At 40.4% G+C, this 12952-nt stretch overlaps 1 protein-coding gene and 1 long non-coding RNA gene across 28 annotated transcripts in view; one reads left to right on the top strand and one right to left on the bottom strand.

Annotated features, from left to right (window-relative positions):
- The window catches only part of NCKAP5 (NCK associated protein 5), a 1093872-nt gene that overhangs the window by 245872 nt on the left and 835048 nt on the right, over window positions 1-12952 (bottom strand). For all 24 annotated transcript variants that reach the window (XR_008711991.1, XR_008711992.1, XR_008711990.1 and 21 more), the window contains one exon: window positions 1712-1780. Coding sequence is in view for 21 of the 24 variants with exons in the window: in XM_055572827.1 (XP_055428802.1) it covers window positions 1712-1780 (69 nt within the window). In the remaining 3 variants the exon portion in view is untranslated. The remainder of the gene's footprint in view (window positions 1-1711; window positions 1781-12952) is intronic.
- Window positions 1-12952, top strand: part of LOC129646519 (uncharacterized) — a 144244-nt gene that overhangs the window by 3752 nt on the left and 127540 nt on the right. The window contains exon 3 of one of the 4 annotated variants that reach the window (XR_008711997.1): window positions 12115-12604. The exons of the other annotated variants lie outside the window; for them this stretch is intronic. This is a non-coding gene — a long non-coding RNA (uncharacterized LOC129646519). Of the gene's footprint in view, window positions 1-12114; window positions 12605-12952 lie in introns of those variants that run through there. 4 annotated transcript variants of the gene reach the window in all.

Below are 12952 nucleotides of genomic sequence, written 5' to 3'. Positions count from 1 at the left end.
TCTTCCTGACTCAGGGATCGAACCTGGGTCTCCTGCAATGCAGGTAGATTTTTTACCATCGGAGCCACCAGGAAAGCCCCATATGGCTGGAGCTATGAGACAATTAAAATATTAAATAACTAAACAACTTTCTAGGGACTGTTTGAAGGTTCTTCGACAAGTGACTGTGAAGCAAAGTGGTGTGTGTTATGAGGATAATGGCTCTTGGTTTGCAGGGTTCAGCAGGGTCATCTGGAGATCTTGCTGATACAGAGATCATAGCCAGGCCCACCTCCACTCCCAGAGTCTCTTATTCTCTATGGCTGGGGCTTAAGAATTTGCGTTTCTGGGGCTTCCCTTAGAGTCTGTACCCTAGAATAAGAGAAGCCCTTGTGCTACAAGAAAGAAGCCTCAGAGCTGAAGCTAGAGAAAGCCTACATGCTGCAACAAAAACCCAGCTCAGCCAAAATAAATTTTAAAACTTAAATTAAAAAAAGAAACAATCTGCATTTCTAACAAGTTCCCAGACGAGGCTGATGTTGCCAGTTCAGGGATCACATTACAAGAACCACTGGTATAGGAAAATATCAAGCACATGTGGAACTCTGTGAGGAAACACCATTTCTAATTTCGAGGGAGAAGAGAAGTATATGGCAGAGGTGACTATGCCACAACTGGGCTTTTAAATTGTGTTCTTTGTCATTTACTCCATCACCTTCATGGACGGGGTAGGGAAGGGGTAAGGAAGTTCAAGAGTATTTGTTGGAAAAAGTTTCCCAACTGATAGTGAGGAGGAAAAGACTGAATCCAGTTTCCATTGCTCAGGAAGTGGAATGTGACTAAACATAATTTTTCTAATTTTCTTGAAATCTCTGTCAGCTCTATCATAACAACTATTAAACTGAATCTTCTAGAAGGATATATGCAAGTTTTAGGGTATTGGGCAGATGACTGGAAGAGTCATCCCATTAAATGAATCACTCCAATTACCAACCAACCCCAGATGAGAGCTGGTCAGGGAGGTCGCTGGCAAGCCCTGGCAAGGTGACACAGGAAGGATGGATGGTGCACTCCCTGCCAGGTGTGAGAGGATGACTGAGAAGAGAATGAGGGCCCTGCATACCTTTCAATTTTCCTTCCCCTCTCAGGAATCTGAGACACCTGCCATCTTTGTCTTCACCTCTCCATTATCACCAAATCATATTTCTTAAGTTGGCTCATGCTCGTGGCTCTGTCTCCTTCCATTCTGCTCAAATTTTCTTCCTCACTTCCCTTTGTCTTCTTGGCTTGTTCTCAATCTACCGATATTTTCCCTCTGGCTGCCAACTGTGAACACCGTCCCCACCCACTCTATCAAGGATTTTGCTTTTATTCAGAAATGGCATCCAAATGGAGACGATGCAGTGTGCCCCGAGGCAGCTTTTCTCATTCACAGGCTGGGATCACACTTACTGGACAGGAGGAATTTATCATACAGTGAAGCATCTCACAACCTATGCCCCGAGAATATTAAACAATAACCAAAACGAATTTGTAGACGCCTGTATAAGGATATAGGAAGGGGGGGGGGGGACGGACTGACCTTCCTTATCCATACTCCTTGCTTACAACCTCCCCTTCAAGGACTAAATGCTAATGTTTGTTTGGGACTGGTAATAGACATATATTAAGATCTGACCAAGGAACCCTAAATAGTCCAGCCTCTTATCCAGAACCTCTCCATTCCCCTTACCTCATCAAGACATCTCTCATACTGTTCCCTTTGATTTTCATTTTCCAAAGCCAATGCTGAATTCTCTGCCTGCAGTAAAGACACAAAAATAATACAAATAAATCAATGAAATGTTGCGTTACGTGACAACTTCTTCAATACAGTTACTAAATATATCTCCTCAGGATCCAAAACAATCTTGTAGAAGAATCTTTGACGAGTTTGCTCTAAGTACTATTATAAATCTCTCAGGGATGACTTCTGTCTTCTCTCTCACAAAAAGGCATCAGGGCTTAAAGAAATGCAAAACTTGGTATTCTGAACAGGTAGAAAATCAAATCATGGCCTGATGTGAAAGTGTTCTGTAAAAAAGATGACAATGTTTATTTCATTCTATGAAAATGTAAATGGAAGAAATGCCTTAATCTACTTCATTAAAACCTGTCATAGATTCATAACCTGATATTTGTTTAGGTCACAGAAGAGAATCTCAGGTAAATTCATGAAAGTATAATTCCAAAGGCAGACTAAACATGTTGTTTTCCTGGTTAATCAATGACTTTTGAACATGAGACTACAATGAGAAATTCAAGAACTGAACTACACTTGAGTCCCTCCCTTCTCCCCTTGCCTTCTTTTTTTTTTTTTTTTTTCCTGTTTGCAGTTTACATACATGCCCTTGCCTTCTTAAAAGTACTGCTTTCCTGCTCCTCAGAGCCTTGTAGGTACCTGAATGCTAAATAAGGTACTATAGGATCCTAGGTTGAATATGGTTACCAGGTTACTAGCAAAATAACAAAGGAACAAAAACACTCAGTGAAGCATAGAGTGGTGGCAAGAGAACTGCCTTCTGCGTCTGGTGACGTGGGTTCACTCCCGCCACTGCTGACCCTGGCCTGAATCCTAAACTGTGTAGTTAACCTGTCCCACGGCTGCCATAACCACTGTCTCAATCCCCTAAGGCAACCTTGCTTCTCTCCCCTTCAGGACAGCCCTCCTTGACATTTAGAAATGGGGATACAGATCTCAAAATCATTTTTTTCAAAACTTTGGTATGATTTTTAGGAGGTATTGGTACATAGATCCACATTTTCTATTTAGATTCTTTCCACCAGGCTTTAAAAAACTTCTTATTTGGAAGTAATTTCAAACTTGCAGATGATGTTCAAGAATAGTATGATGAACTGCCATATACCCTTTCCTCAGATTCAACAATTTTGCCAGATTTTCTGTATCATTTTCTTCTCTTTCAATTTTTTCTTCCTGCAACTCTTTATCCCTAACTACTTCTGTATATATTTTCCAATAATGAAGACAATCAGAGTATAGTTTTCAAAATCAGGAAATACAATGTTGATTAATATAGCACCCAGTCTCTTCTATAGTCCTTATTCCATTCATCCATTGTCCCAATAATGTCATTAGGGCAAATTTTTTTTTTCCAACCCAGAATCATATCCAAGATCAGGCACTGCATGTGTTTAGCATTCATCCAAGAGCATGTAATCTGGAAGAGTTGTCTTTCATGATTTCTTCCTTCTATTTTTTTTTTTAATAGTAACAGATAATTACATTGTGGAATGTCACTTAATTTAGGTTTATTTCAAGTTTCCTTCTGCAAACTTGGAAATAATGGAACAGAAATGATACTGCATCCTTCTTAGTGCATCATATCAGGCTCCTGTATGTCTATCTGTCCCATATTTGGATATGTTAACTTTGATCATTTGGTTAAGGTTCAGTTCAGTTTGGTTCAATTCAGTCACTCAGTCATATCCGACTCTTTGTGACCCCATGAATTGCAGCACACCAGGCCTCCCTGTCCCTCACCAACTCCCGGAGTTCACTCAAATTCATGTCCATCGAGTCGGTGATGCCATCTAGTCATCTCATCCTCTGCCATCCCCTTCTCCTCCTGCCCCCAATCCCTCCCAGCATCAGGGTCTTTTCCAATGAGTCAACTCTTTGCATGAGGTGGCCAAAGTATTGGAGTTTCAGCTTCAGCATCATTCCTTCCAAAGAACACCCAGGACTGATCTCCTTTAGGATGGACTTGTTGGATCTCCTTGCAGTCCAAGTCACTCTCAAGAGTCTTCTCCAACACCACAGTTCAAAAGCATCAATTCTTCGGCACTCAGCTTTCTTCACAGTCCAATTCTCACATCCATATATGACCACTGGAAAAACCATAGCCTTGACTAGACAGACCTTTGTTGGTAAAGTAATATCTCTGCTTTTCAATATACTATCTTGGTTAAGGTGGGGTCTACCAAATCTCTCCACTATAAATGTACTATCTTTCTATTTTTAATTAATAAGTAAACTGGGGGTAGTTACTTAGAGACTGAAAACTCCTATTCCACATCAAACTTTTATCTATTTATTTTAGTAACCATCAATGAATCTTGGCCTAATCAATAATTATTTTGGCTGAGAATGATGCTTTCTATCATTATTCTACCTACATTTATGAGTTTGCATGATATTATAAGGAAGTGTTTTTCCTATTTATTTATCAGTATGAATACATGGATTCTTTTATTATTCATAGGATTATAAGTCTTTAAGTATTTATTTTGATGCTCAAATGTTCTAAGCTTTGGGAAGGTGACTCTCTTTAAGTTGTGCTCTTTGATATACTCCCTTCATTTTTAAGCCACATTCTTGCTTTTTTGGCAAATGGAAATGTCCCATATCCATTTTGCTTGTCTGTTGTCCCATCCCTGAAATCAGCCATTTTTCATAGGAATCCTGCTTATTTTTAGTGGGGCAATGATATTTGGAAACTAAAATCTGGATATTAATGCGTGCCAATTACCAGTGAGGAATCCTTGCTTTTAGTTCTTTTAAGTGGAAGGATTTCTTCTTCTTTCTCTTCCTCTTACCCTCCCTCTCTTCCTAGACACACACACACACACACACACACACACTCACTTCCTCCTTGTTCTTCCCTTTTCATATTTGTATCTCCGTTTTTTAGAAAGAGCGTATGGGCTGCTGACATCATTATATTAACTCATTTCTTCAATTCCACAGTGCGTGCAAAATAGTCACACTACAAAAAATAATACTGACATATATACACTACTATGTATAAAATAAATAACCAATGAGAACCTACTATAAAGCACAGGAAACCCTACTCAGTGCTGTGTGGTGACCTAAATGGGAAGGAAATACAAAAAAGAGGGGATGTATATATACGTATGACTGATTCTCTTTGCTGTATAGCAAGAAACATAACAGTATAAAGCAACTGCACTCCACTAAATATTAATAAAAAAAATAGTACCAAGAAGAATTCATAATTTCTTTTCCCTTTAGAATGCAGAGATATAGTAAAAAATTCTGTGTCTAAAAGATACTAAAAGATGTACCCATCTGGATGCAGAGTTCCAAAGAATAGAAAGGAGAGCTAAGAAAGCCTTCCTAAGTGAAAAATGCGAAGAAATAGAGGAAAACAACAGAATGGGAAAGACTAGCGATCTCTTCAAGAAAATCACAGCTACCAAGGGAACATTTCATGCAAAGATGGACTCAATAAAGGACAGAAACGGTATGGATCTAGCAGAAGCAGAAGATATTAAGAAGAGGTGGCAACAATACACAGAAGAACTGTACAAGAAAGATCTTCACGACCCAGATAACCACAATGGTGTGATCACTCACCTAGAGCCAGACATCCTGGAGTGTGAAGTCAAGTGGGTAGTAGTAGAGGTGATGGAATTCCAGTTGAGCTATTTCAAATCCTAAAAGATGATGCTGTGAAATTGTTGCCCTCAATATGCCAGCAAATTTGGAAAACACAGCAGTGGCCACAGGACTGGAAAAGGTCAGTTTTCATTCCAATCCCAAAGAAAGGTAATGCCAAAGAATGTTCAAACTACCGGACAACTACACTCATCTCACATGACAACAAAGTAACGCTCAAAATTCTCCAAGTCAGGCTTCAACAGTACATGAACTGTCAACTTCCAGGTGTTTAAGCTAGATTTAGAAAAGGCAGAGGAACCAGAGATCAAATTCCAATATCTGTTGGATCATCAAAAATGCAAGAGAGTTCCAGAAAAACATCTACTTCTGCTTTACTGACTACGCCAAAGCCTTTGACTATATCGATCATAACGAACTGTGGAAAATTCTTAAAGAGAAGGGAATAGCAGTCCATCTTACCTGCCTCCTGAGAAATCTGTACGCAGGTCAAGAAGCAACAGTTAGAACCGGACATGGAACAAAGGCCTAGTTCCAATTTGGGAAAGGAGTACATCAACACTGTATATTGTCACCCTGCTTATTGAACTTAATATGCAGAGTACATCATGTGAAACGCTGGGCTGGATGAAGCACAAGCTGGAATCAAGATTGCCAGGAGAAATATCAATAAACCCATATATGCAGATGACACCACCCATATGGCAGAAAGTGAAGAACTAAAAAGCCTCTTGATGAAAGTGAAAGAGGCTAGTGAAGAAGTTGGCTTAAAACTCAACATCCAAAAAAACAAAGATCACGGCATCCAGTCCCATCACGTCATGGCAAATAGATGGGGAAACAATGGAAACAGTGAGAGACTTTATTTTCTTAGGCTCCAAAATCACTGCAGATGGTGACTGCAGCCATGAAATTAAAAGATGCTTGCTCCTTGGAAGAAAAGCTATGACCAACCTAGACAGCATATCAAAAAGCAGAGACAGTCCTTTTATGATAAAGGTCCATCTAGTCAAAGCTATGACTTTTCCAGTAGTCATGAATGGATGTGAGAGTTGGACTATAAAGAAAGTTGAGTGCCAAAGAATTGATGCTCTTGAACTGTGGTGTTGGAGAAGACTCTTGAGAGTGCCTTGGACTGCAAGGAGATCCAACCAGTCAATCCTAAAGGAAATCAGTCCTGAATATTTATTGGAAGGACTGATGTTGAAGCTGAAACTCCAATACTTTGGCTACCTGATGCCAAGAAATGACTCACTGGAAAAGACCCCGATGCTGGGAAAGATTGAAGGCAGGAGGAGAAGGGGACGACAGAGGATGAGATGGTTGGATGGCATCACTTACTCAATGGATATGAGTTTGAGCAAGCTCTGGGAGTGGGTGATGGACAGGGAAGCCTGGAGTGCTGCAGTCCATGGTGTCACAAAGAGTTGGACATGACTGAGTGACTGAATTGAAAAGATACTAGATTGGCTCTTCCCCCACCTCCCACTGTAGGGTGGTTATGCTCTTAATTTGAAAATGTATTTTTAAATTCAGTTAATTTGTTTCTGATGGCATTCAAATTTAATTTCTCATCTTCTTGTTGCTTTCGTGTTATTTTTTGAATATGAAAAACATGAACATGATTCCAAAAGTCAAAGTACCTTAAAAAGAGCAAAGTGTTGTTTCCTTTCCTATCTCTTTGATACCACCCATCCACCTCTTACAGGTCCTCTCATTGCTCCCTCTGTTGCTACCATCTAGTTACAATTCCGTGCCCTGCCTCTTCTTATTACACATGCAACAATCAACAGTCCTTGCCTCATTCCTTTTCCCAACCAGCTCTCTGGCACATTCTTTCTGCTTTATCAGAGTCTATCACTTTCACACACTATTCCTCCAGCCTTGCACTATATACCCTTGTTTTAGCCTCTTTACCGGATGATGATGGAGGAGGCTGGTCTATTTCCATAGCATCTTGAAATTTTCCCTCATCTTTTCCCCTTCACATTCACATCTCCAAACAGTACATTTTCTCTTCGCCCTCTTCTCCCTAGATCACTGTCTTGCTGAGATGGGCACCCTAGGTTGTGCACACTTTTAAGGCCTGTCCAATAGCCAGTACTGAGATCTGAGCTTGTGGTGTCAGGTCATCTCATTCTGGGAGTGCTTTCCTTGTGCCCTGCGCCACCATCCTGCCCTGGGACACCAGGCTTGCTGAAGTTAGTGCTGTGGGTATTTGGCGTTTATTTTACTATGTACAGCAACTGAAGTTCTAGTGTTCCGTTTTCTGGAACACAGAAGGTGTGGGTTCTGTGTGGTTTTATCAGTGCTTTGAAGATTTGAATGTTGTTGGGATTTTGGGGGGCAGATGTATGAAAAGTTTTAGACTTACATCCATTTGTTACATAACAAGCAAAGCCAGTGGTGTGACTGAACTAGGATGGGGCACAAAAGTTGAAGAAAACTGACAGGAAACAGGCCGTTTCAAGGTGCTCTTGCCACTGTCAGATCATTTCGACCTAGTCATCTTTCAAGTCCAAGGATTCAAACCTCTGTTTCTTCTTCAACTTTCAATTCTAATACTTGGCTTTGACCTTTTTCCTCTGAGTTTGAATCCCTGTTTTAGTAATCCTCTCCCAACACTCCTGTCCCTCAGGTGGGATCCTGACATGGTCTTTCCATTCTCATCATGGACAGACATTTGCCACCCAGCCCAAACCTTCTACCCTTATGCTGAACATCTGTTTGGATTTTTAAGTACTGGTTATCCCAGATGGTTCCATCATTTCATTCCCCACTCAAAGGAAAAGGAAACTTTTTCCTGACTTAATCTTTCCTTCAGGGTTCGCTCTGCTTTGGCCTGTCACACTAAACCCCTTTTGGCCTGCAGCTGGTACACACTCTCGGCTCCCTGCCCAGCCCAGAAGAGAGAGGGCCAATTCCACCCCCTTCTAGTTTGCCTGGCAATACCATGTTGTGTAACCTTCAACAAGTCATTGAACCCTCCTGGGGATTACAGTTCTTTAGCAGTTAATGAGTGAAGGGGACAAACTAGCCCATCTATACAGCCCATCTACAAAGTGACTTCAGGTTCAAATATTTGGATACCATGAATCACAGAGAAACTGCTAGAATTTCCATCTTATAAGGTAACTGCTTTCTTTGGAGAAATTTAGTTTTCCTGGGCTCTGCTGGTTTTATTTAGTAAACAGCAGCACAAAGGATGATAGGGAGAGATAAAGGAGAGAACAGCAACGCCGGCTGACATTACTTTCACTTGAAAAATCTTGGGAAAAAATGTGTAAGGAAATAAAATTGAAAACAGAATGTGTATGGGATGTCTAATATTGCTTCTGCCCACAATATCACATTGCAATAACACTCCAATCGATCCATTCAGATAATTACCGTCATTACACCATTTACATTAGTTGCCTCACGTTTACTGCTCTGACAATCTATTGCAGGCAAGGAAATTAAATACCTAAAGGGTGCTGGGGAAGACACAGCAGCCACATTTATGGTTAATGCATTCAGTTACAGAGACCACTTTAATTAATGTAATCCTACATATCCCAGGGGACGATGGAGATATTAACAATTATGCCAATGAAGTTAAAATAATCTTAAACTCATGATTTTCTTTAATCCATTTGTATTTATTAGAAATTCAGGATTAACCTGTTACCAACACAAGACAACAGGGGAAAAAACAGGAAAAGAAAAAAGGAAACTTAATTAAATGTGATTTAAAGAGACAGCGTCTGTTTATAGGGCAGGGATAGGAGAGGATAAGGCGGAGAGAGAAAGAGAAAATGTTGGTGTCACTACTGAGAATTAAAGAATGATGACATGGGTTTTGTCACTTTAAATAAGTATGTTATTAAAGCAGTGTTCTCAGAGGATGTCATTAAAGTGTTCAATTAAATGTAACAGTGGGTTTTAGGGTTCAGCTCTGTCTTGCACAACGATGATCAAAACCTTGTGCAAGGCTTAGTCCCTGATTTAGAGGATTTCCTGCTCTATGCTGTTTCCTCATGACTCCAAATTACAGGGATCTAAATGTTTCTGATTTCATCCCTAACGTCCTAAAATATCTTTATAAAATTGAAGAGCTACATAGAGTAAATCTATATTGTTTTGGTTTACTGTGGAAAATGGGCATGAATTAATATATGGTTTTTAAAAAAAATTTAATTGAAGTATAGTTGATTTACAGTGTTGAGTTAATGCATGTTTATTATTAATATTGGAGAAGGAAATGGTAACCCACTCCAGTATTCTTGCCTGGGAAATTCCATGAACAGAGGAGCCTGGTGGGCTATAGTCCCGGGAGTCACAAAGAGTCAGACAGGACTGAGCAACTAACACAGCAATATCAATATATGTTTTAAGAAACTATGTTTCTTAGAGGCCCTGCTCTGTTAACAGACATGCTGGCCAGAGTTTACAAATGACTAAGTGGACCCATGTTCTAAAGGGCTGCTCTACATTAATCCTCTAAGTGCTTATTATGTTTAAATCTCTCTACACTATAAATGCACTTAATCTATCTGCTATGGTTGAATGTTTGTGTCCTCCCCAAATCCTTATGGTCCCAGTGCCCAGTGAGATACTATGGGGTGGGGCCTTTGGAAGGAGAGTAGGTCAGGAGGTTGGAGTCCCCATGAAGGGGATTATAGTCCTCATAAAGGAGGCTCTGAAGTTTGCCAACCCCCCTTCCTCCTGTGAGGACAGAGTGAGAAGGTGCTAACTATGGCTGTGAAGCAAGAGGAGGACCCTGACTAAAACTTGACCATTGCTGGGGCGTTGGTCTTGGACTTCCCAGACTCTGGAAATGAGAAAAATAAATCTCTGTTATTTATAAACTACTCAGTCTGTGGTCTTTTGTTACTGCAGCCTGAACAGACTAAGACAGTATCCTTTTCCACAGACCAAACGGTAGAATAATTCTGCTTAAAAAATGTTCCTCTGCATAAAATAACAACTCTACTGCAGGATCTTCACCTCTTATACTCTGTGCCCACTCATCTATACAAACATACATTTCCCACTAGATAGTATGTACTATCTCTCAGGTCAGTCCCAGTCCCTGTTCATCTCATGAAGTCCAAGTTCTCATTCCCCAGGCTATGCCTTTGGTTCCACTGTTTTAGATGGGATATGTTTCACTTGCTCATTGGCTTTTCTAAATTCTACTCATTTTTTTGTGGTCCGGCTAAGATGTGAACCTAAAAACTTAAATGGGGCATATATTTAAATTTTAAAGTAATTTCAGATGTTAGAAAAGGTTTTGAGAATACCACAAAGAATTCTTCCATACCTTTTACTCAGACTCCTCAGAGGTTAGTTTTTACCACCCTTGCTTTACCACTTGTTTTGTGGAGAAAGGAAGAATGTGGAAAGAGAAAGATGTTCTCTGAAGGGGAAAAAGAACAGGAAAGAGAAAAAACTCCAATTCACAGTTGTTAAAAGGGCCGCATCCCCGTGGTTTCCCTTCTGTAACAGCTGGTCTTTTTCAGAATGACATCTTCCCAGCTTGCAAAAAACCCTTTAATTCAGCAAAGTCCAACAGGTCAGAATAAGGTCAGGAAAAGGGTATTTTTTGAAAATTGTGGTTAGGCCCCAAGTGGGAAAGCACTCTTTTATGATCACATCTCTGAAGCTGAGTCCTGTGGCACTCCAGTTACGTACCCCAATTGCCCATTAAAGCACCATCCTAACAACCTCACTTCAGATTCAGCCTTCCAAGCAAAACAGAGATGCCCTAAATATCCTTAATTACACTGTAATCTGTTTACTTTGAAAACTATCTGAGGAGAAAGCACCATGGTAGTGGCTAAATGTGCCATCAAGCAGGCCATCCAAGTGTTCACATTTTCATCGAGTAGAGCAGTAGGAAGCCTGAATACAGAGGACACCAAGAACTGGACCTGGATATCACATCTCCTTCCTTTTATCTTCATCTTAAAAACTTTTGGAATTTCAGGATCATTCATCTCATCATGTCCAGTCACTGTGGTGGTCATGTTGGTGTGGGTAGCCAGCAAAAGGGTCTTTTCCACTGACAGTAATTTTTTTGCAGCACCATGGGGCACAAGGGATCCTAGTTCCCTGACCAGAGGTCAAAACTGTACCCCTGGCATTTGAAGCACAGAGTCTTAACCATTGGACCACCAGCGAAGTTCCCCACTTACTGTATTTAAGAGCTGCAGTCTCCATACCTGGGCAATGTCTAGGGCTGCTGTGCATCACGGAGATAAATTTTGTCACTTTAGAAAATTTCAGGAAATATTTACAAGCTCTGTCCTCCCACCACAGGAATAAGATGTGAATTCTTAGAAGACTTAGGAGGAATCTCAGTGCTCATATACCACAGACACACAGCCAAAATGTCCTTACTCTTGCACTAAACTAGCCTGATGGATCCCAGGAACTCAAGGCCCAGCCCAAGGCATTGGAGACCTAAATTCAAATAAAAATAGCATCCATGTCTCAAGGAGTTCAGCGTCCCAAGCAATGATAACATGTTATGCAAGACATGTCTGCAGGCCTGACTAGAAAACACTTTGCGATGAAACCTCTATGTATTTGCAGAATTTAAATCCTTGGATGGGGCTTTAGACCAGGATGACTTGGTATGATTGTGAGATCTAGGATTGCTTGTTAGATCCCTAGGGTTTGGATTCAGTGTAATTAGGACGGTGCTGAGAATGTGCATCTCTAACAAGTTTCCAGATGATGCTGATACTGCTGGTCTGAGGGCCACACTTGGAGAACCAGTGACCTGGGGAATCAGCTTCAGAATGAAGACAGTCATCAGCCACTGCCTCCCCCTGGCTATACCACCTGCCTTTAACTGTGCAGGAGTTTCTTAATGTTTCTCTGCAGTTGAGGATGGTCATCATGTTTGTCTTCTCCATCAGGAAGTCTTCATGAGTCTCTTGAGGTGTAACAGGTGCTCTTCTTTACTTCCACAACATGCCATCTACAGATTCTGAGTAGAACACCTACCATAATGATTTTCACTATATACAGAAAAAAACACCATACAATCTTGTACTTCACTTTCTCTGTTTATGAGTCTGTCTCTCTTCTCCTAGATCAGTGATTTTCACTGGGGAGAAATGGCCCCTGAGAGGGCATTTCTGTGTGTGTGTGTGTGCATCTATGTGTAGAAGAGATAAAAATGTGTGTGATTCAGAAAAATATTATTTGATATTATATATCTGGAAAATAATAAAAGTTAGTGTTTTCATAATACAAACAAAAAAAGCTTGATAATTTTATTTCCTATGGGGATATACAGGAAAGATCCATGTACAGATTTCATATGTAGGAATGAGAAGAATCTATCATCCTAGGAGGAAAGTATGCGATTCTAAAGGGACGTCCCAACATGCTTTGTTAATCTCCTTTTTTATTTTTTTAAATAATGGAACCAGGCCTGACTTTTGAAGTCAAATGTTTATTTGGATCTTGATGCTACCTCCAGCTTCCCATCACTTCTAGCAAGTCACCTGGACTCTTTGACTCTGTCTCCTCCTTGATAAACAGGAGTGACAGTAA

Source organism: Bubalus kerabau, chromosome 3 (genome assembly GCF_029407905.1).
Source record: "Bubalus kerabau isolate K-KA32 ecotype Philippines breed swamp buffalo chromosome 3, PCC_UOA_SB_1v2, whole genome shotgun sequence".
Taxonomy (NCBI): Eukaryota; Metazoa; Chordata; class Mammalia; order Artiodactyla; family Bovidae; genus Bubalus; species Bubalus kerabau.
This window is presented reverse-complemented; position numbering and strand designations above follow the sequence as displayed.